This window comes from Artemia sp. Qi Xiang Cuo, chromosome 6 (genome assembly GCF_049724085.1).
Source record: "Artemia sp. Qi Xiang Cuo chromosome 6, ASM4972408v1, whole genome shotgun sequence".
Classification (NCBI taxonomy): Eukaryota; Metazoa; Arthropoda; class Branchiopoda; order Anostraca; family Artemiidae; genus Artemia; species Artemia sp. Qi Xiang Cuo.
Window position 1 is genome coordinate 78024613 of NC_142799.1, and position 25675 is coordinate 78050287.

Here is a 25675-nt window from a genome sequence, read left to right on the forward strand (position 1 = left end):
AAGCCTCCCCTTTTACACCTACCCCGGAACTTCCCATTTCCTTTAAATCTTTCTTTATGGAGTCCTCCCACCCCAGTCGGGGACGACCTGCTTTCCGTTTAACCCTAGATGGTTGGCCGAAAAGAACAATCTTCGGCAATCTGTCATCCTTCATCCTCACAACATGCCCTAACCACCTCAACCTTTCTTTCATTATAGACCTAGAAAGCGGTATTGAACCACATTTTTCGCATAGCCTATTGTTTGAAATACGGTCAGTCAGCCGGGTACCCAGAACAATCCTTAAGCAATTTCTCTGGAAAACATCTAGCAAATCTTCATCCGCTTTTCGGAGCGTCCATGCTTCAGAGCCATGTCGGCAAAAACTTCCGCTAAGCAGTCCGCAAAAGAAACAATTAAACTATTGAAGGAAACTGTACTGAAGGAAATAATAAACTAGTCTTTTCTGAGCGAGATCGGGCTTTTTTTTTCTTTTTGCTGATGATGGTCAGGTCTTTATTTTGGATTAGCTTTTAGTTTATCTCACTGTTTCTGGAATTATTCACAAAATCAGGAAGATTTTGTCCTTTTTCCTATTTTATAGAAAGGATGTTTGGTTTCAACTAAACAACAAAGTCATCTAGCAAAATATCATCAAATTTCGGTTTTTTATTCTATTTTATTTTTATTTTCATCTTCTGCCACGGAATTTCATTAAGTAAATATAGGACAGAAAATTTAGAAATTCTTATTTGTAAGTTTTATTTTATTTATTTCTGGAATATAAAATATATAAAGATATATGTACATAAATATAGATTAAATAAATAAAGAATAGCTGAAATTTAGAAGTTGTAGTCTGGTTTAGTGGATTTCATTGTCTCAAAATTATTTACGGAGGGATTGTCTTCTCTATATTTGTTCTCTATATTTGTTACATATTTTTTTGTATTTTATCCTTTGTTTATCCATTTTTGTATCCTTTTTTAAGAAAAGAAAACAAACTTGGAACTGACATAAACCTACAAAAAAAAAAAAATCTCAAAGAGTCAATATTAAACTTGTTTTTCATAAAATATCAACATTTTTCACAAACACAAAACACCATTCTCTTAAAAACTATTCATTAAGGTGTCTTCTTTTGTACTATTTGCTATTTTTTCATCGCACAGATTAAAGGAACATAAAAAGTATAATATAAAATCAGCTTTTAAATTCCAACTAACTGTAGGATTTTTACAAAATAATGGGAAGCAAAAATAGGCACAGAATGATCGGAATCAAGGCTATATCCAGCGGGGGTGGGGGGGATAGAGGGTTGAACCCCCCTGCAAATTTTTTTTGTCTGTCTCGTAAAAACATAACAAAGACGCATATAAACAAATTGTTGATGCGCTTAAAAAAAATTGTAAGCCCTCCCCTTGAAAAAAATCCTGGATACGGCCTTGATCGGAATACCCACTTTTTGGTTTTGTTCTATTTAATTTCATTGTCCGAATCACACCCATTTCAGGCAAATTGTATCTTCTTCTTTGTATTTGCTTTCAGTGCAATATATCGTCAGTCGCGTATCAAAAGGTCGTATCTCCATAATTATAAATTCTCAGAAGAGCAAAAAAAACCTCACAACTTTTTTATTTCCCCTCAAATAGCCGTAAAACAAGAACGGATTGGAATTCAAAATCAATACATATCAATCCGTTCTTTTTTTACGGTTATCGGAGGGGAAATAAAAAAGTCCAATTTTTTATTTATTTGATCTCTTCTTCCAATTACTCATTCGGAGATATATTATATGTAAGATATTAAGATAGATAGTTAGATAGTAAGATGTAAGATAGTTATGGTGATTCAATTGGTGCTATGTCATCAAGATATTTCCAATAAGTGTTCGTTTTATTGCTTGGAGACATCTGGGATACGGATACTTTTATTCCACAGTCACTTTTCCTCGCGTCTGAAATACGCTAAAGTTATCCCCCCCCCAAAAAAAAAAACATAAAAAGAACGAAAAGTCGATATCAATTTTCATTAATTTACTATCAAACTCTTGTAATGCCTTCCTGATTAATTAATTAATTAATTAGTGATTTCTCTTTTGTTTCTATAGTTCAGTAATGATTTTTATAAATGAAATATTACGTTTAATAACAATAAACTTGGGTGTAACTGGTGTACGTTCTTATGAAAAGGTTAAATAAACAAATTTTTTTCTCATTCTTTAAATGAAATAAAGTCTTTTCAAAAATATTTTCCCATAAATTTGGTTTTAGCAGAAGGACGAGGAAAATTTGACCCACGCTAACCTCCGAGATCTTAAACTTTTGTAGGTGTGGCCAATAATTTATTTCCGAATTTACCCCCCCCTCCCTACCAAGTTTTTTCCGAATCAAAATTTTTCAAACTTTTCAACAACAACAAAATATTACAAAAAAAGAGGTGGAGCCTCACCGTTGGCCTCCTTCTTCGGTTCATTTGTACTTTCGAGTCGTTCACTGCCAATTTCTGATTGGTTATCGTCTACAGAGGAAGGAACTGATAGCTTATGGCATACCTCAAACGCCTGTCCAACTGTACGGACTATTCTCATGGCTTGAGTCTATAAATGAAAGGTAAAATAAAAAAAGGGATTGAAAGTTTAATAAAAAAGACTTTCTAAAAGTGAACATTATAAAATACCGAACAATTTAAAAGGGAAGAAAAAAATAAATGAAAACAAATGAAAGGGCAACTGAAAGTGCGGCAACTACCCCACAAAGGGTGAATCCGAAAAATAAATTTGATATTTTCAAGGCTTCCAGGAAGTTCTTTAGCTAGACTTGCGCCATAATCCTGAATAATAAATTTATATATTTATTTTCCTATGGTGAAGAAGAAAAACGTAGTTTTATGCAGAGAAAATCTAAACACCAGATTCTTAAAACCGGGTTCTGCATAAAACTTTGTGTGGCACCCGTAGATGGTGAAACTTTGTGCAGCAACCATGAACGGTAAGTATTTTTTCAGATGTTAACCTTATATTGGCAACATGTTAACCTAATATTGGCAACATTACCTAATATTGGCAACATGTTAACCTAATATTGGCAACATTACCTAATAATGGCAACATGTTAACCTACTATTGACAACATGTTAACCTAATATTGGCAACATTACCTAATATTGGCAACATGTTAACCTAATATTGGCAACATTACGGTAAGTATTTTTCCAGATGTTGACCTAATAATGGCAACATTACCACCAATAGATATACACATTTTAAAGCAGGGATATCAACTCGAGGGGAAGAGTAATTACTCTCCTATATTTTGAAAAATTCCATTTTTGCACTTTCATTAAAAAATCGAAAAAAAACCATCCCACCACCAGAATTTTGTAAAATCTTTTTTTTGTATTTTCATCAAAGAATTGAAAGAATCTGTGCTCCCTCCGCCTATATTCTAATGATTTTTCCCTCAGTTGTTTAAAACTATTAAGAACACTTGCAAACTTTCAAATGATCCGTAAACATCCCCCTTCTACTGCAGAGACATTATACTTAGCTTCAGAATTAAAATTCAACATCTTACTTGAGTAGTTTCAGCCTCTTTGATCTCCTGATATGAACAATGTCTTTAGGATATAAAGTAGCAAAGAGAACAATTTTTTCGAAATGCATAAAATTAATATCTCAGGTTATATATATATATATATATATATATATATATATATATATATATATATATATGTATGTGTTTGTGTGTGTGTGTTTGTGTTTGTGTGTGTGTGTGTGTGTATGTGTATCTGTATGTGTATGTGTATGTGTATGTGTGTGGCTGTGTCTGTGTGTGTGTATGTGTGTGTGTATGTCTGTATGTGTATATGTATGTGTATGTCTGTGTCTGTATGTGTATGTGTGTGTTTATTTGTGTGTGTATGTGTGTGTGTGTGTTTGTGTGTGTGTCTTTTTGTGTTTATGTGTGTGTGTATTTGTGTGTGTATGTGTATGTGTATGTGTGTGTGTGTGTGTGTGTGTGTGTGTGTGTGTGTGTGTGTGTGTGTGTGTGTGTGTATGTGTGTGTGTGTGTGTGTGTGTGTGTGTGTGTGTGTGTGTGTGTGTGTGTGTGTGTGTGTGTGTGTGTGTGTGTGTGTGTGTGTGTGTGTGTGTATGTGTGTGTGTGTGTGTGTGTGTGTGTGTGTGTGTGTGTGTGTGTGTGTGTGTGTGTGTGTGTGTGTGTGTGTGTGTGTGTGTGTGTGTGTGTGTGTGTGTGTGTGTGTGTGTGTGTGTGTGTGTGTGTGTGTGTGTGTGTGTGTGTGTGTGTGTGTGTGTGTGTGTGTGTGTGTGTGTGTGTTATATATAGATTGGGACCCCATGTGAAAATGAAAAAATTATTGTTGGTATGTGTGTAGTCCATGCATGGTTACCACTATGGAAGCAGTCTAACCGTTAACGGCTTTAGGCATCCGTGAATGAGTTCTAAGGCGAGAGAAGAAGTTAGGACGATTTTTGGAGGCGCCCACCTCACCTGCCCAGAGTCTCAGGCAAGTGACCCAAAACTTGAAAAAGTGGAAATTTTCTCAGATTGATGTACTGAGCTGAGGCAATGAATAGATACTATTGGAAAAGTTATTGGAGATTGTGGGCATTCGTGAATACGTTCTAGATTGAGAGTGGAATCTGGTACAATATTTGGGGGTGCCCACCCGCCCAGAGTCTCGGGAAAGTGACTCAAAATTTTGAAAAACATGTGAAAAATTGAAATTTTCTCAGAACGTGGGGCTGAGCTTAGGCAACGAATAGGTACTATTTGAAAGATAAAGATGGCTTTAAACGATTGTTTGCCTGTTATTTTAAGCAAATTAATGGTCCTATGTCAATTCTAAATTCTTGGCCAACCTTCTTAAGACCATAGGCGGGCGTACCTTGTTTGCCTCTCATTACAGGCAAGCTGACGGTCATATGTCAATTTTGAATTCTTGGTCAACATGCCTGAGACTCTAGGCAGGCATGCATTTCCAAAAACTAACAAATAAGTATGTTTCCAATAAGAGAGTCATACATACTCCCGCCATTTACCCGTGCCCCAGCCATTTAAACAGTTGCCAACAATTCCTTAAGAAACGTTAACAAAAAACTAGCCTACAAATCTTAAGAGCCAAAAAATATAGGTGATGAAATTTCTAGACAGCAACCCCTTCCCAAAATCCCTGGTTTATTCCAACCCCTGGTCCAAGAACTAGTGACATATTGGACAATCAGGACATCCTTGCATAAAAAATATGTAATGAGATGGACCACATAGATAATCATCTATCTAAAACTTTTTGAAAGAATCCATAATCCAACCTACTTCAACAACAAAGATATAGTTCCGGAATTATAAACATCATCTTAGCCAAGCAACTCCAACCGCATGAGCAATGTCTTTATGATACCAAGCAACTATGAGAGACAGGGACGTAGCTCCAGTATTTTTATGCGGGGGGGGGGGGGTAAGGGCCCACATCTAGATAGTCAAGGGGCATGGGTTATTAATATTTTTTTCTCCGAATTATTGGGGGACAGCAGCCCTCTTTCCCTCCTCCCGCAAGCGACACCCCGGATGAGAAAAAGTTCCTTTTAAATGCTGAAAGTTAAATATTATCAGCCGTCTCCAAAGAGTTTGGGAAAATCATATATACCGAGAATACATAAATATATATATATATATATATATATATATATATATATATATATATATATATATATATATATATATATATATATATATATATATATATATATATATATATATATAACAGTTATACTTATAAATAAATATACAAATATATTGAAAATATTCAGTTAAAAATAAAACAAACACAAAATAAAACAATTCTTTAGTCCCCTTCAATAAGAATTACTTTATTTTGTTGGCAGAGATAAGAAATGTCACTGGAAAACATATATTAGACATAGAATATCTATATCAAGCTTTGTTTATTCTTCTTTCATAAAAACTGTGTGAAATGAAAGCTCTGTTATTATAGGCGGTGTTTTACTTTCTAAAAAGATATTCTGAAAGAAACAGAACATTTTCAGGAAATCAAAGAAACCGCTTTCCTTGAAGACAAGTTCTTAAAGACAAGTTCTCGCAGAAACCATATGTATATATGTACGAGTTCGTATGTACGTATTTCCAAAAAAAAGCCGTCGGACCATAGGAAAAAAAAGACCATAAACATAAGAAAACCAACAAATAAAACACAATTAAATTAAAAAGAAAAAAGGTACTTATGCGTACATGCTGATAAATAAAAAAATATTGGAAATATTTAATTTCTAATACTATTTTCCAATAATATTGGAAAATAAAGAAAGTATGCGGGAAAGGCGTTTTTATTTTATATTTATACTATTTATTTTGCATTTATGAAACTAAAACTGTGAGAAACTAAAGATATATCTTCTGTTATTACGCAATTATTTAAATATACAAATTTACAAAACGCGTTAAATTTACAACACAACACAATGCTCTACAGAATTACATCCTACACCCCCCTCCTCTAAGTGAATCCGTTTCTGGGGAGTTTTATATTGTTATTATTCTATTCTATTATTATTACTATATTCTATTAACATTATTCTATTATTATTATTAACATATTCTATTATTATTATTATATTATTATTCACATAATCATCCTGTAGTGCCGATTCATTGAATTTTTTCATTAAAAAAAAAAAAAAATTAAAATGAAGAATCTAAGGAAGGAGCTTTTTTTATGTAGATGAAAAGTGAAAATCTTCTTCTTCTTCCTGTTTGATTATCTGGAGACGCAAATGCAAATTCTCCATGCAATTCCAGGTCATGCGGCGGCTGAGATCGAACCAGATCCTTAACAACCAATAGGAATCAATACTATTGTTCTACAACGGGGTTAACAAAACAATTATTTACTAAAAATCTAGATGTCTTTTGATCAAAATCCCCCCCCCCCTCATTTGCGAATCAAAACAAACAAGAGAAATGGCACAAACAGATTTTCATAAGCAACCTAAAAGCTACAACGTCCGAAGTACAACAAATCATAAAATATAATTTTTGTACAAGCTTTTGTTTAAAATATGTCTTGTTACTTTGAGTTAGACAGGATATAATGTTAAGTTAATCATTTATTGTTCTTTATTAAAGATAAAGAAAAACCTGAAATAGGGGAGTACGATAAGGAAGAATAAAAATCATAGTAAATGAGCGGAAAATGAAAGACTACACAGTTAACACTACAAAAACACTATAAAAAGGAAAAAGTTTAATCAAATAAAATTTGGAGATCTTTATGATTCCTCTTGGCACATTTCTCGTAATATAATTTTGCATCTCTTTCTTCGATAAAACCACAGCTCTCTCATAGCATAATCTAAAACAAAATGTTACAGGACATTCAAAAACGGAACTTTTAATTCCAGTATTGATTGCTTTATTTCAAAAACTGTTGGCCCGACTTCAAAATTCTACCCAAGATCGAAGGTTAAGTCAGCTAATCAAACGAAAAGCCATTCGAAAGCAAAAAAAAATTGGCAGGAGGAAATGAGGTCACATGGCCAAATGACGTCACTAAAAGACGCGGTGTTACCCCTTTTCTGTCACTCGAACGACAACCGTTGACATGTGTCATGAATTTACGTTCCCCAGTGATTTCATTATTTTTTAATCAGTAATAACTCGGAATCGAACCGATGCCAGGGCTACTTTAGGGATTGCTAGCTTTATGCATCAAATGAAGTTCTGTAGGTTACATTCCCTATTTTTAGAAGAAGTATATCTGAACTCTGCCGTTATATTCCAAGACCATCAAAATAAAAACATTTTTTTTTTGCCCAACTGGACCCATCTTACGTCTATTCACATCCTGAAACCGTGATTTTCCATGATTTGTCTTTTTGGTTCTTTCAAAATTACAAAGTTTTCAGAGCAGTACCATACTTTCGTAAGTGTTACCAGCTTGAACCGGAAATTCTAAACTTCAAATTTTGCTAACACAGCTTTGTAATTTATTTTTACAACACTAAAAAATGAAGTTTAGATTTGTTTTGCTGGCGAAATAAAATATGTAATTATAATCTTTATGAAAAATTTTGAAATGCAATCAGCAGCTTACTATCCTCCGGCCCTCTTCTCGCGTAATTATTTTTGTATGCCTAAATTTTTGCAAAATCGTGAAATTTTGAACTGTTAAAAGGGTTGAATTTGTGCTAAAGTTTTCTAACAGCGCTATTTCTAATGAACTCAAAAATGCAATCAGATTTTATTCGAACACCAACAATTTTTTTGCCAAATTTGTACGAGTCTTTCTACATTTTTTTTTTTTTAATTGAAAATTTTCCGATTCTTCATTCTTTGTCGATTTCATAATCTTATCCAAACTTGAAAATTTCGTTAATTTCCAGTACTATTAGGTGACATTTAAATTTAGCGTAAGTTATGTTAATAATTTGGCATGTTTTTTCAATAAATTTTTTTCAGGACCTTCTTTACAGCCTCACGACACACGAGGTAGTTCCGATCTCTGTGAGATTGACTCATTTTGGTTATTAGTTCTAAATCTTCTTTGCTTGTAGAACATCGTACTAGCGACAGCTGAATATTTGTTATCTCTGATGTGTCTTAAGCAGCTCTTACAACCTTAAGAGGTTTAAGACATCGAATGCAAATCATAGTTAGTATACAAAAATGGGGATATACTAATATACTAGATTATAGACTCGTAGCTCAGCAATTTGGCAAAGAGTGGGGCTCCTCAAAGTAACATACTTGAATAATACAAAATCTGATCGAAATTCCAAATAAATTAAACTACTTCTAGTTCTAAATTTCTTTGCTTGTAGGGTAACATTGAGTCTTAACTAGCTCCAGCTGAACATTTGTTATCTCTAAAGTGCCTTCAGCAGCTATTACAATCTTAACAGGCATAAAACATCGAATACAAATTATGATTAGTAAAAAAAAAAAAAAAAAAAAAAAAAAAAAAAAAAAAAAAAAAAAAAAAAAAAACACGGATATACTAACATACTTCTTAACTCAGCTAGCTGGCAAAGAGTAGGTCTCCTCAAGGTAACATGCTTGAATAATACAAAATCTAGTCAAAATTCCAAATAAATTAAAGTACTTCTAATTCTAAATCTTCTTTGCTTGTAGAGCAACATTGAGTCTTAACCAGCTCCAACTGAACATTTGTTATCTCTGAAGTAAGCCTTCAGCAGCTCTTACAATCTTAACAGGCATAAAACATCGAATACAAATAATAAATAGTACAAAAAAAAAAAAAAATAAGGATATACTAACATACTTCTTAACTCAGCTAGCTGGCAAAGTGTGGGGCTTCTCAAGATAACAAACTTGAATAATACAAAATCTAGTCAAGATTCCAAATAAATTAAACTACTTCTAGCTCTAAATCTTCTTTGCTTATTGAGCAACATTGAGTCTTAACTAGCTCCCGCTGAACATTTGTTATCTCTAAATTGCCTTCAGCAGCTATTACAATCTTAACAGGCATAACACATCGAATACAAATCATAATTACTACAAACGAAATATATAGGGATATACTAACGTACTTCTTAATCAGCTATCTGGCAAAGAATGGAGCTACTCAAGGTAACAAACTTGAATAATACAAAATCTAGTCAAAATCCTAAATAAATTAAATTAATTCTAGTTCTAAATCTTCTTTGCTTGTATAGCAACAATTAATCTTAACTAGCTCCAGCTGAACATTTATTATCTCTAAAGTGCCTTCAGCAGATCTTACAATCTTAACAGGCATAAAACATCGAATACAAAGCATAATCAGTACAAAAAAAAAATAGGGATATACTAACATAATTCTTAACTCAGCTATCTGGTAAAGAGTGGGGCTCCGCAAGGTGGCAAACTTGAATAACACAAAATCTAGTCAAAATTCCAAATAAATTAAACTACTTCTAGTTATAAATCGCCTTTGCTTGTAGAGCAGCACTGAGTCCTAACTAGCTCCACCTCAAAATTTGTTATTTCTAAAGTGTCTTCAACCGCTCTTACAATCTTAATAGGCATAAAACATCGAATACAAATCATAATTAGTAAAAAAAAACAAAAAAAAAACAGGGATATACTAACATTCTTCTTCACTCAGCTATCTGGCAAAGAGTGGGGCTCCTCAAGGTAACAAACTTGAATAATACAAAATCTAGTCAAAATTCCAAATATATTAAACTGCTCCTAGTTCTAAACCTTCTTTGCTTGTAGAGCAGCACTGAGTATTAACTAGCTCCGGCTGAAAATTTGTTATCTCTAAGATGCCTTCAACAGCTCTTTCAATCTTAATAGGTATAAAACATCGAATACAAATCACAATTAGTAAAAAAAAAAAAAAAATGAGGATATACTAACATACTTCTTAACTCAGCTATCTGGCAAAGAGTGGGGCTCTTCAAGGTAACAAACTTAAATAATACAGAATAAAATCATAATTTCAAATAAATTAAACCACTTCTAGTTCTAAATCTTCTATGCTTGTAAAGCGACCTTGAGTTTCAACTAGCTTCAGTGGAGTGTTTGTTATCCCTAAAGTACTTTCAGCAGGTCTTACAACCTTTAGAGGTATAAAATTTGGAAAACAAATTATAATTAGCACAAAAACAAGGATACAGTAACATACTAAATTACATAATATTAACTCAGTGACCTGGGAAAGAGAAAGGCTCCTCAAGACAGCGCGTTTTGGATAATACAAAATCTTACAATAAAAATTGGCAAATAAATTAAACTACCTCTAGTTCTAAATCTTCTATGCTTGTAGAGCAGCCTTGAGTTTTAACTAGCTCCAATGGAGTGTTTATTATCTCTGAAGTACCTTTAATGGCTCCTTGATGCCCTAACACTTCTGGATCTCGGAAAGATAATTTTTTTCGAGGCTTTTCTGAGTTACTCAGGGCGGTCAAAACAGAGGATTTGGGTCTTTTTATGTTTGCAGCATCTGATTCATTACTGCTCTTAGACTGGTCTGGACTTGATGCCGACTCACTTGGACTAGATACAGATTCTCCGGTTTGATCCATAGATTTATCTTTCCGTTTCTTGAAGATTGTTGCCACAAAGTTACCAGCATTTTTCACCGCCATGATAATCTGGCTAATCTTTCCGAAAAACTTTGAACATAGTTGTTTTTATCAGCACTCTGTAAGGTTACTCAGGAAGAATTAGTGGTGGCAGAACAAGGAAAGAAATTAGAATCCAAACCCGGATTGAGAGTATATTGCCATTTTTACTTAGAAAATATTTAATTAAGCTTTTGTTAATTTTTATTAATTTTAATTATGAATTTATTATTCTTAATTAATTTATTATATTACTTATAGTTAATTATTAATTTATTTATTAATTAATTCTAATAATCAATTATTACTTAAATATCAATATTTAACAAGTAGGGCTAAATATTAAACAAAGAAATGTTTGAATTTATAAACCATTTTCTTCATAATTCACCTGGAAGAAAATTTTTACCTGGAAAATATTTAATTAAGCTTTTGTTAATTTTTATTAATTTTAATTATGAATTTATTATTCTTAATTAATTTATTATATTACTTATAGTTAATTATTAATTTAGTTATTAATTAATTCTAATAATCAATTATTACTTAAATATCAATATTTAACAAGTAGGGCTAAATATTAAACAAAGAAATGTTTGAATTTATAAACTAGTTTCACCATAATTCACCTGGAAGAAAGTAATAGCAATGCTTAAATCCATGGATTATATCTCAGAGGCGAATAGTAAACTTTAGCCAATTCTTATGGAACAAGCTTTTCTCAAATACTCTTTACAGGCGGAAATGGTATTCAGTAGGCTATTTAACAAAAAATATAAAGAGAAAAGGTTGATTGTCATAAAGAGTTTACATTTATTAATATTTTCTCAACGTCACGTAAAAAAAACTATTCTATCAAATTTCTATTAGGCATTACAATCATCCGGCCGAAATAACTTTCAAGCTCTTTTTAGTATGAAGAATATCTCCGAGTAGATATTTTATATATTTAAGTTAATAATTAACAATAATTGATATAATAAATTAACTAAAAATAATAAATTAAAAATTAAAATTGATAAAAATTAATAAAAACTTAATTAAATGTTTTATATATTTAACTTAATTAAATACTACATATAATTTATATAACATAACTTTCAAGCTCTTTTTAGTATGAAGAATATCTTCCAGTAGATATTTTATATATTTAAGTTAATAATTAACTATAATTAATTAACTATGATAATAAATTAACTAAAAATAATAAATTAATAATTAAAATTAATAAAACCTTAATTAAATATTTGATTTATTTGTTAAAATATTGAGACTCAAAACTATTTTTCCTACTATGGGCTTAAAACTTCATAGAAAAAAGTACCAATGAGGTTTTGTGTTGCTTTGTTTATTTTTTGTTTGGCTCAAAATTTGACACAACAGCAACAGGTAAGTATAACATTGGGTAAATACCGGGTTTACTTGACATCCCTTTCTGACACACGATTGAAGGAGCAAGCGATTGGCTTGCGAAATTATGTTTAATTAATATTTTAAATTAATGGAATTAAAACACAGTTGCACGGAGGTATAGGAAACTAATCTGAGGCTTATTTGAAAGCTTTATTCAAGTGAAAGTAACCTCTCTTTTCTCTATGATGAAGCTACTCAATCTGGCTTCTGATCGCCAGATATGAAAGATATTTAACGCCTGATATTTACGTAAAATCTAATGGCCAAAATTCTAAAAGAAATTTTTTCTATCAGTTTCCTTTAGTTCCTTTTGATTGACAGTCAATTAAACTGCTTTCCTAAGAAACCGCGGGATTGAAACGAGAGTTTACAAAATACCGATAAAATGGTTCCAGAGCGTAAACTCTGGCTAAACTGATTGCCGGAAGCATTCAAAGGACTTGCTTTAAAATTTGATTCCTGTTTTACTTAGAGCCTTAAGATATAGCAATTTCAATAGCATTTACTTTGACGTATTAGTAATGATAATATTTATTGATAATGACAACATTTTTGATCAATGATAATAATAATAATATTCATTGAGTATATATTTACGTTTTTCCACTCTCCTGCAATATTTATGCTGTGTAACATGTCGCGTTTTGTATTACCGAAGGTTGGCAAACCCAGTCTTGTTCTAAAACTTTTTTCTTGAAAAAAGTGCTTTTTAATAATAGTATAGTCATATTTATGTTTTGCGGTCTCCTGCAATATTTATGGTGCATAACATATCGCCTTTTGAATTACCGTAGGTCATTAAACCCTGCACCGTTCTCACTGATGCGAGAAGAGCCAAAAAAAAAATTGATCAGAGAAAAAAAATTGGGTAACGAAAAAGCAAAATCTTTTTTTGGTACCCAAAATATTTAAAAGTTTCTGTTTGTCTTGTTTATTTCAAAACACTTTAAGTCCTTTTTCCTCAAATATATGAATATTTGAAAATAAGTACTTTTGACTCCAATTAAGTTTTTTTCGTTTTCCTGCAATATTTATGATGCGTGACATGTCACCTTTTCAATTACCGTAGGTCATGCAACCCAGTCTTGTTCTAAAAAAATCTTTCTTTTAAAACACAAGTGGTTTTTAAAAACAGTTTAAAAAATATTTATGTTTTCCACTCTCCTGCAATATTTACGCTGCGTCACATATCACCTTCTAAATTACCGTTGTGTGTACCCTCAATTAGAGTAACTGATACAAAATTTAAAAAAAAAATGCAGTATTAGCTCTCTCTAATCACATTAAATCACTGTTCTATGGTAGTACAGATTTATCATTTATATATTTAGCCTAGTTCGGTTAAAGTTTATGATGTTACTAAGGAAATTATCCTGGACTTCTGTTAAAATCTATGATGATAATAAAGAAATGTAATTAAATATTATTATTATGGTTTAAGTTGGTGTATATTGTCCATAATTTATTTTTGCTTGTTGTTTATTTGCATATTTTATATGGCCATTTTGTTGACTTTATTTTCTTTCATTGACTTTCTTTATTTTCTTTACACGAGGTTAAGAAAATGTTTGAATTTGAATCTATGTTATCGGATGATAACATATCATCCGATGTTTGAATCTATGTTATCGGATGAATCTATGAATCGGATGTTATCATTAAAGATGCTAATTTTGTGCAGAGAAGACAGGATTATAATTACAAGTGTGCTAAATGGGCAAATAGAATTGTTACTGGATGTTTTAGTGAGGCTAAGGCATTTATCTTAGGCATTTTAGCATTTTAGCATTTATTGCGTATGTTTGCCTGAGTTACCAAGTTTCTGCCATGAAGACAGGATTACAACGATGGAGAAAGGGTATATGGTGAACTTAAGAGTGCTCATAAACATACTGTTTATTTTTTCATATGAGCATCCTCAATTGGAGTAACTGATATAAAAGTAAAAAAAAATGCCACTATTGGCTCTCTCTAATCACATTAAATCACTGCTCTATAATCCAAAAGTCAAACTAAGTCGCACGCATACATCAACAAACTGTGACAAATATTCATCATATTTTGAAAGCACAATAAAATGATCACAACCAATCACAGGTAGTTTTTCTATGAATATGTTTTATTTTAATTGTATATACATCACAGATGATTGTCTCTCATAGGGAAACTCATCGTAGCCCTTAAAGAACCGACTGAGTTCAAAATTAGACTACATCGCTCTCACTGGGGAGAGATAGCCTTCGGAATTTAAGTTGATGCGCAAAACAAAGGAAAATACCAGGTCAAAATAGAATCGGTGCGACAAATGGTGACACGGCGAATTTTAGTCAGCCTGCCAAAGGAGTGTGTAGTGGCATTGTAAATAAAATGTTGGATTTTATTCAAAACTATACGTTCAGAAAATTAGTTTTATTATTTACCGCGAGTAGACATGAAATCACTTTATTGAAACCAATTTCAAATATACAAACTTTAACATATATATAATAAAGTTATAACAATATATATGTTATATTTGACATATATATTGCTTAAAATCAAATTTAAAAATTATTTAAACAAAAATCATTCTGGGTTTGAGTTGATGCGAAAACAAAGACAAAATATCAGGTCAAAATAGAATTGGTTCGGCAAATGGAACCCTCAGATTGGTGAGGCAAATTGTAACGTGGCTGTTTTTTCGATTTTGAGAAATTACTTTTTTCTTAAATGCTGCAATGGATGGCGTTTCGTCCATCCATGGAGTGCACATTAAAAATCAACAAAAAGAAAAAGAAAATCTACGAAAATCTTTAAAGGAAATACTCCTATAAACTTTGGCTTTGGGGCAGAATCCGCGACCTCAAATCATCATTGTACCGATTTTCTCAATGCTGGTCATTTATCCTACTTAGTTTATCAGCATTTATTTCGACTTTTTTCCTTCGTGTGTCCCCAATGGACCCGTTTTCTTCTAAACCTACGGAACCTCTGAAATCAATATCCGACCTCAAATCGTCACTGTACCGATTTTCTCAATACTGGTCATTTACCCTACTTAGTTTAGCAGGATTCAAATAGACTTTTTCTCTTCATGTTTGCCCAATGGGCCCGCTTATTGAAAAGCTTATCCGTTAAATACACAAAAGGGAAATATGTAATAATCCCACAATTTTACAAGAAAAAAAAATTCATGGCTTTTTCACAGAAATGAAACTTAAAAATTACCAAAGATGAAGTTAGCAACGAACAACTCTCGTCGGTTCAATCATGTTCAATCATTTTATTATTAGCATATACATGTATGTAATTGACATAGGCCCATGGGGAGACAAGCTCGAAAAACTAGGCCTAGACAAAGATACAATTACAAATTACACTACAATACAAAGAGGTCGGTAAGTCGGTAGTACCCTAACTCTAGAAAAATTAAGAACAATCTATCATGGGCACCCATAAGCTGAATTCCAGGGGGGGGGGCAAACCTCATCTAATTGGCACTTTTAATGCTATATAATAGAAATCTCAGAAAAAAAATATAAAAATAAGTCAGCATCATTCAGCCAGGGAGGGGGAGCCCCCCCCCCCCAACATATGGGCACCCATGCAATCTATGCATTAAAATAATATAATCTTTAATCTGATTCATAATATATACAATTAAGTTTAATTCTACATATCAAAGTTTATTACCATTAAAAATTGAAAAATTTTAGATTAAGTGGGGCAACGCCCTCATGCAGGGAAGAAATGTTAGACAGACTTAACACCATCAAACTCAACCTAATATATGAAAACATGATACGGATTTTTCCTAAGAAGGGTAGTTTTTTCCCAAGAAGGATACGCTTTTTCCAAGTGTGGTTTATTGAACACTCAAAGCATGAGTACCTAGACGTGGCTCTACCATTACCAGGCCATCAATTATTATTAGAGGTAAAATATTTAACGGACGGGGGTGAAAGTCATCCTAAATTTTAACAGCAATAGGCTTTACAGCCAGGCAATGGAGCAGTTCATCTGAAAACGTCAATCCGTCACAATAAATGAACGGTTATTTTAGACAGCAGTATGAAAGCTTCATTTATCTTAGCTGATCTTTTTGGACTTTCATTTATTTAATTAAATCATTCCAAAGCTGCATTTAAAGGTGGAGGTCAGTGGATTCTTCAACATGGTTGGAGGGTTTAGCTGTGGTCTCGAAAAGTGCATTATGAGCCCAACCAAACTTTCATAGCTTCCGTGAGAGACTTCATCCCTCACACCAAATGGGGGTGGGGTAACCCCTTGCATCGCTTCATAGAATGAATGTTAAGACTTACTGTTAAGAATGGGTGCTGAAGGGCGGGATTTTTTCTCTTGCTATGGAAGGTTTTGAGTGTAAAATGGATGACTAAAATGGAGATTAATAACCGTGCCTCCAAGAATGGGGGAAGGACCTTCTAAGACCAATGTTTTATCACAAATCCCCCCCTTAAAAATAGACAGTTTTAACCTGAATATTCCCTTCTCGGTATTTCAGGCCCCTTCAACCTCGATATTTTAGGCACAATCTTTTAAGGGGTAGACGTATCGAATTAATTTTGGAAAAAAATGTTTTAAGAATAACAAAAAGAATTTCTTTTATTTTAGCGCCTACTTAAAAAGCAAAGATGATTGCATCCCAATAGATTACCGCTTTTTTGCGTCGCGCGCCACAATGCAATAATTTTTTTCCTAAAATGTTAAAGTGGGCTGTACAGTGTCGATCTTAGAATTCACCGGTTTCCAATGGCACATTTCCCATAGTGATGCGACCGTTCTTAAGCACATTATTTTAAAAGAGATAACTTGTTTGACAAACAATCTGAATAAAAATATTTAAAGGAAAATCCAAACGAAATTATAGAACAACGTTAAGCTTGGAAATGATCCTAAACATGAGACGAGTATAAAAATATTTTCTGTCTTTTTAAAAATAGAACGCTCCTCTTTACATTCACGTGAGAAAGCCATTTTTTTATATTATTTAATGAAAGAAAGTTATTTGTTATAAAATAAAGTTATTTGACACTAAAACAGACGACTTTAATACATCCTATTTTGCTTTTTATTAAATGAGCATCTGTTCGATTCCCCTTTAGAACTCTTTTTTTCACGGGAGGTTTAAAGTTAGATTGTTTCAACTTTTTTTTTTCGGCATAGAGGAAGATCGAATAGTAAGAAAACGAACATTTGGTTTCGAATTTGGTAAAATAGTAATCGAATTATAATTTTTGTCACTTAATATTGATTATTGTATTTAAGGATAGAAGGTGAGTGTCGAAAATTTTGATAGTAGTCTCAGGGTATATGCTGTTCTGTTCTGTTCTATTTTTTTCTTTTTTTAAGTCGTTTTTGAGGCGAAATGAATATTTTCTTTTTGTTTTTGTGGACACACTTTCCCTGTGTCCTATGTATCACACCGTCACATTTGAAGGGGATTTTTGTGCTATTTTTTTGGTTTAATGGTACTGAAAATGAAGTGTTGACATTGATTACTATTTTGGACACTTACGATTTTACAATTTTACTTAAAAAGTATTTGTATACGAATTCTTAGGACCAGTAGTGTGAACGTGTTTTAGTACGACAATCGTTCCCTAGAACTGATAATGGAATTGAGAGACACAAAATCGCTTACTATTTGAGAATGTTTTTTTTTTACTTTAAAAAAAAATTACATTTTTACTTTTTTTATTCTAAAATCTTTAGGCCCTCGCTCCTGCGAAGGGAAAGGACAAAATTTGCATCAAGAGAAAATGATTCTAATACACTCAACATTTGTGTTTATCGAGTGATCACCTGTTCTATCACTCCTCAGACTTATCTTTCTTTTCAAAGGCTAACGCTGGACTTTAACCCCTTTTTTTTAAACTTTTTTCATAGAGATCAGTCGAATAGTAGTATCTTGAGACTAGCTTTCATGATTTTTCTTTACTTCTTAAATCAATTCAAAGTTTGCTTTTTACTTAAAAATGTTTGTATATGGACCTCAAGTACCAAGGAGAGGAAAAATAAATCTAATTGTTCAAACTGATTAAATGGAAACTTAAATAACCTTAATTAATATATAACTTAATTAACTTAAATAAATAACTTAATTAACTTAAATAAATAGAAAAATCGGGAATTCAATTCTTAATGAAAAAGATCTGTGCATGCGAATCAAGGATCTAGGGGAGGAGGCCTATGCCCCTTCAAATTTTTGTCCGACTCTTGAAAACGTAACAAAATTCATATAAACAAATTTTGATGCGTTTAAAAAATTGTAAACCCCTCCCCCATACCCCCGATAAATAAAAATCCTGGCCACGGCCTTGATGCAAATATGTCTTTAATTGTAGAAGTGCCCAATTAAATAAAAAGAAACATGGGTAAAAAATCAGCAAATAATGGGCAATAGATACATGGCACAAAACACTCAAACAGTTCGTGGTAACGATTTGTAAGTAAGACGCGACCCTGCTCAATGGTAACCGAAACTCTAGAAAACGGAATTTTGATACCAATAGATATATCAAAAGAATCAGATTTTAATGCTGATTTAAAATATATAAGTTTCATCAAGTTTACTTCTAACCATCAAAAGTTACGCTGATTTTCGAAAAAAGGGGAAGAGACCCCCTAAAATTTATAGAACCTTAATGAAAATCACGCCATCATATTCAGCGTATCAGAAAACCCTGCTGTAGAGGTTTCAAGCTCATATTTACAAAAATTTGGACTTTTGTATTTTTTTTTTTGCCAGAAGAAAGATCACGGATGCGTGTTTATTTGTTTTTTGTTTTTTTTCCCAGGAGTGATCGTATCGATCAAGTGGTCCTAGAATTTCGTTGGAGGGCTCATTGGAACGGAAATTAAAAGTTCTAGTGCCCTTTTTAAGTGACCAAGAAAAATGGAGGGCAACTAGGCCCCCTCCCACGCTCATTTTTTTCCCAAAGTCACCCGATCAAAATTTTGAGATAGCCCTTTTTTTCAGCGTGGTCGAAAATATGATAACTATGCCTTTTAGGATGACTTAATCCCCCGAAATCCCTGGGGGGGGGGCTCAAAGTTATGAACTTTACCCAGTGTTAACATATAGTATTGGTTATTGGGAAGTATACAGACGTTTTCAGGGGGGATTTTTTCTGGTAGGGGGGGGGGGTGGGTCGAGGGTTATGTTGGAGGATATTTCCATGAAGGAAATTTTCATGGAGGAAGGGACATTGCTATGAAGGGGGCCCCGGATTTCCCAGCATTATTTAAAAAAAAGATCGGAAATTATATAAAAAAAAACAAGTTTTTCAACTGAAAGTAAGGAGCAACATCAAAACATAAAACGACAGAAAACATTACATATATGATTGGGTTCACCCCCTAGTCAATACCTCGCTCTTTAAGCAAAAGATTTTTTAGTACTTTCATAAGAGCTATTTATTCTAATTAACAGAATTTGTGACTAAGGGGTCATTTTTAAAGAATTGGAACAAAATTCGAACTTTGGCTTAAAGAGCAAGGTATTGACTAGGGGACGAACCCTCTAATATACGTATTAAAAATATACGAATATAGAAGTTCGTTACGTAAGTTAATTCGTAAGTTACGTATATTTATTACTAATAAAAACGTTCGTAAAAAAAATTAAACAAGTTTTGAGAAAGCTATTTAACCAAATAAAAGTAAAATTAATATTCAAATTTTGTTTTAATTATTCATGTACGGTAAGCTAAAATCAAAACCTGCATTAATTTAAAAACTTTCAAAAATTAAATAAAAAAAACAAGGTTTTTTAACTGAAATTAAGGAACGACGTTAAAACTTAAAACGAACAGAAATTATTCCGTATATGAAAGGGACTGTCCCCTCCTCAACGCCTCACTCTTTACGCTAAAGTTTGACTTTCTCACACCTCTATTTTTTTAAACAATAAAAAATTTAGCGTAAAGAGACAGGCGTTGAGGAGGGGGCAGCCCCTGTCATATATGGAATAATTTCTGTTCGTTTTAAGTTTTAACGTCGTTCCTTACTTTCAGTTAAAAAAACTTGTATTTTTTATTTAATTTAAGAAAGTTTAGTTTTCTTCGGGAACCCTGAGATTGTTAATGTTTTGATTTTTACAGACGAAATTTAGCTAACTACTAATGCTTATTCATTTTCCCGGTTAAACGTGGCAACACTGACAAAAATTTGGTAAAGCCCTAGAAACTTTCTGATTACATAACAGCAAAAAGGAAAATATTAGAAGAATTGTAGTTTTTAGGTGTGAATAGAACTAAGATGGTCCCAGGGGACGAAAAGTTTTTATTTTGTCCTTGGTAGTACAAGTTGCTTGCGCGTGTATTAACCAAAGATAATGAAATCCGGAAAGCTAAAATGAACCTAAAATGAATCCGGAACTGAAACCCTTGAACCTAAAATGAAATCCGGAAAGACGAAAAATAATTTACTACTTAAAAGAAGTAGCCATAAAATTGATCATTGGGTTCGCCAGCAAAAATGTCCAACTCCGTTTGTCTCCAGGTTATGGGGGTTATTAAATTTATTTTTTCTTTTTACTGATTTTTATGGAGAAATAATGTGGTATAAGAGATGTTTATATTTATTTCTCATTGGCTTTACAAACACAGGCAAGGGAAAATGGCAAATAAATTGGTCTATATTTAAAACTTGTCTGATAAGAACATAGATTTGAAGGTCTACCTCTCTTTTTTGAATCTCGCCCCTGTAAAGTATTTTCTTTTCTTTCTTTTTTTTTGGGGGGGGGGGGTGTTTCATACTATAATTTTCATTAATTTTATCCAGAATTAAAACTATCTGCTATCAACAAGAAGTTTTTGCGATACAAAGCATGATTTTGAGACTCAAAAATACAACAACAAAAACTTGATACGAAAAGCCCCATTTCTAACTATATCGACGAACGAGAAAAAGAGATTTGACTTTTTTTTTGGAAAGAGCATAAATTTTAAATATTTTTAAAACCAAACTGGATAAGCAAAAAGTATTTGAACAATTCATATATTTGTCTTTTTTTCGGATATTTATTTTTTCTGTTTTTAAGCTCTTTTTTTAGCCTCTTTCCCAGATGATATCTCATGCTGAAAATTTCCTCTGTTCTGTAAAATAAATACCTAGGGTAAAATGAGCACTTATCTGAGTTTTTCCTCCTATGTTTTTCCATTGCATCAGTTTGATTTGTTTAATTATATTTCTAAATTTAGTCAATATTTCAGAACTCAGGAATATCTTTTTCTTCAAAAACAGGAAAGCTTTTGTTACTTCTCCAGCCTAAGGATTAAGCTTAGGGGATTTTCCTTTGGAACTGAATGCAATTTGCATGTTTAACCTTAGATTAAAGGGCATTAAATTTACAAAGACTTCAGAAGGCCTCTGGCAAAATTAGTTTAGCAGTAACACGAAGTGTGGCTTAAGGAAGAAATGAAGCGTTGAAAAGGAGACCTTAATTTACATGACTAAGATAAAGGGTCTCACTTGAATTTTCCCTAAAACTCAAGAGGTTATTCACTACGATACTAAATGACGTGAAACGTTCTTTAGAGAGCTATGTTAAGAAAAAAAAAGAAAAGGATTGAAATGAAGAAAAAAAAACCATTATCTTGGGTAAATGACTTGTTCTACCTATGACACATCAATATGAACTGTATTTCCATATATTTAGATGAAAAATAGGACCAAAAATAATGGTGGTGAGCACAGACGGTCCTGGTCTCTCTTGAGCCCAGGGCGAAATCTTGATCAGTGCCTCCCCTGTCTCCCAAAAAGTTTCAACAAAATTTTTGTTTATTAGAAAATTATTTGAGTTTATTAATTAATTAACAGTTTATTTTTCTAATTATTATTATTTATTTGAATTTAATTATTTTAATTTAATTAATTCTTATTTTAGTAATTAATCAATGATTTACTAATTATTTTCATTTGTTAACTGTGCCCTCTAGTTTATTTTAATAAGAATAAAATTTCAAAAATTACAAAATGAATATAACCGTTAGATTATTCATTTTAAATTTGGCACTCCTATACTTTCTGCGCCCGGGGCAAGTGTTCCCTCTGTCCCTCCCCCCCTCCCGAAAAAAAGGCCACTGGTGGTGAGACACTTCTTATTTCTAGGATTTCCAAAATTTTACCTCAAATAATGCAATATCTAATACGTATTATACTCTTTCATCATTGCATTGCTATTTTATTAGCTGAGACTCTTCCAAAGTTCATTTTATGATTTTAGGTTTAAAATTTATTATACCGATAAGACTTTTTTTTAAGTTTGTTTTCTTATTATTTATTGTATTTTGTTGGTGATGACTGTTCCATCCATTGCCGAAATATCCGTTTAGGTTGTATTCAGTGTCTTCAAGAACTTCTTCATTATCTTCTATTGTTTCTTATGCTATTTTATTCAGTAAGAAAGTTAACTATTCTTCTCATTTTTTCTCTCTTCATTCTAGAGTTCATAAAATGTAATTAAAAGAATCAATTTCAATCATTTATACAAAAAAAAATTAAAGAAATAAAGATTGAAAATGGGGTTCGTTAAGGTCACCGAAAATACTAAACGAAGAAAGAAAAAATTTTGGGAGGGCAACCGCTACTCTTCTTCAGCTCAATCAGAAAAAAAAGAAAAAAAATTGAACGAGACAACTCAGTTATAATCAAACTATAAAACCAAACAATGCAAAAAGCCAGCAGAAAAATATAAACCAAAACTGGAAGAATTAAAGAACATAAAAACCAAGCAACGCGGAAAATCAACAGAAATAACAAATCAATAAAATTCAAATTACTAGAACTAAAAATATTCCTTTAAACTATCATTTGAAGTTATTCCATTTTTTTGACAATTGTTACCTTTAGCATTTTATTGTCTTGTCGACCTCCAACCATAGCATCGACACTTTCGATAGAATCGATACTTTGTACAAACACTGGCTTGTTGATGACATTAATTAAAAAAAAACTTTCCTTAAAAAAAAACATTAATTAAAAAAATGCGAAAGGTAACAATTGTCAAATAATGGCATAACTTCCAATGATAGTTTAAAGGAAAATTTTTAGTTCTAGTAATTTTAATTTTATTAATTTGTTATTTCTATTGATTTTCCGCGTTGCTTGGTTTTTAGGTTTTTTTAATTCTTCCAGTTTTGGTTTTTATTTGTTTTTTTTTCTGGTGGCTTTTTGCATTGTTTGGTTTTATCAGTTTGATTTTAACTGAGTTGTCTCGTCCAATTTTTTTGTGTTTTTTTCTTTTTTTTCTGATTGCGCTGAAGAAGGGAGGCGGTTGCTTTCCCGAAATGTTTTCTTTCCCGAAAGAAGTTCTTGAAGACACTGAATACAACCTAAATGGATATTTCGGCAATAAATGAAACAGTCATCACCAATAAAATACAATAAATAATAAGAAAACAAACTTACACAAAAAAATCTTACCGATATAATAAATTTTAAACCAATGCAATGATGATAGAGTATAAATACGTATTAGATTTTTAATATGTTATTAAAATTATATATATTATATATTTTAAAATATATATTAATTATATATATAATATATATACTAATTATATATATTGTATTAGACACACATATATACACATATACATATATATATATATATATATATATATATATATATATATATATATATATATATATATATATATATATATATATATATATATATATATATATATATATATATATATATAGGGTTAGTATAAGTTTTATATATAATGTACAAAGTAAAATGTAAGTAAAACATTACTTAAAATATAAGGAATAAATAAAATAAAACGCATGAAATGAAAGTATAAATGACAAAAGGATTATTGTCAATAGGTATTTTAGGTGATGACAAGGTGGACAATATGACTGGTTTTTTTTTAAATATATTATTTTAACTTCTCTATGAGTGATTCTGTGTGCACTTTTACAATGTCTTGCTTGTTTCAAAATCGGCTACAAGATTTTTGGTAACATGCTGCTTTATAAATTTACCATATTCGCCGATAATACCGAAAACTTTTTTGGATATTTTACCAAAACTAAAGTAAACGAAATATCCTTTAGATTGCACTTAAGAGTTATTACGGTGAAATGATAAAAATCCAAGAAAAACTTTCAAAAAAATGAAACAAAAGTTAGTTTCGACACACCAGTTTGAAAAAGCAGGTGTGGTCGCTTCTGCTAACGAAGTAAGACTCCACCTGTTTATTCATTCACTGCATTTTTCAAGATATTTTCTAACTTAAACCCTCGGAAACGAACACTGTTCCCGTAAAAACATTATAAAATAACACTTATAAATATTATTTATAATATTTATATTGATGTTATATTATCATACATAAATATTATGAAATTTTATAAATACTTTTCTTTAAAATTTAATGCACGTCAAAAGATACGACACAAAATTTTGCGATTTTTACCAGTTTGGTCTTCCGAGGGGACGGGAAAGTACCCAGAATCTGTCCCACCCTATATGGGGTTTGGTCTTCCGAGAGGACGGGAAAGTACCCAGAATCTGTCCCACCCTATATGGGGTTCCAAGGTTGGGCTAATTATGCATGCTTCGAAATTTAATTTAACTCTGGATTACTTATTTTATCATAAGAAATTAATTATATGAGTATTAAAATTTCCATTGTCCCATTTTTAGATTAGAAATTCGACTGTTAAACAACCGTCACTACATTCCTATTTTATTCAGTCGAATAGTCAAGTGTGATCCGAAGTTCTCTCCTCATAAGCAATCTAGAGATGACATTAAGCATTTAAAAAGAATCCATCTAAATCATTGAAAATTACGCCATTTTGACAATTATCGCCATTCGCTTTTTGTTGTTTTCCTGACCTTGAAGTCAGCAAATTTAATAGAATCGATCTATTCATGTCCAAAAACTTCCAAAAAATTCAAAAAGTTTCCTTCCTAATCGCACGAGGGAGATTTATCAACATTTACAACTTTTCTTGATGGTGAAAATTTGTTGCAAATTTGTCAACGATATTAGATATTTGTAATTACTAATCTGATTGTTTATTTTAAATGGCCATAAATAAAATTAGTAAAGCTTATTATCCGGAAATTATACACTTCTTTGACAATAATTACACTTCTTTTGTGTTTCCAATCTATAATACAAGTAATGTAATAAACTTTACCATTTATTT

At 31.8% G+C, this 25675-nt stretch overlaps 1 protein-coding gene across 11 annotated transcripts in view; it reads right to left on the reverse strand.

The window, feature by feature from the left end:
* LOC148951621 (carboxyl-terminal PDZ ligand of neuronal nitric oxide synthase protein) overlaps positions 1-25675 on the reverse strand; it is a 215916-nt gene that overhangs the window by 72802 nt on the left and 117439 nt on the right. Inside the window, exons 1-3 of one of the 11 annotated variants that reach the window (XM_089091233.1) lie at positions 14532-14685; positions 10763-11140; positions 2431-2578 (exon numbers count right to left, since the gene is read on the reverse strand). In XM_089091233.1, the coding sequence (XP_088947359.1) occupies positions 2431-2578; positions 10763-11113 (499 nt within the window). In that variant the 5' untranslated portion in view covers positions 11114-11140; positions 14532-14685. Of the gene's footprint in view, positions 1-2430; positions 2579-10762; positions 11260-14317; positions 14686-25675 lie in introns of those variants that run through there. The other 10 variants (XM_089091232.1, XM_089091231.1, XM_089091230.1 and 7 more) reach the window with 10 other exon arrangements.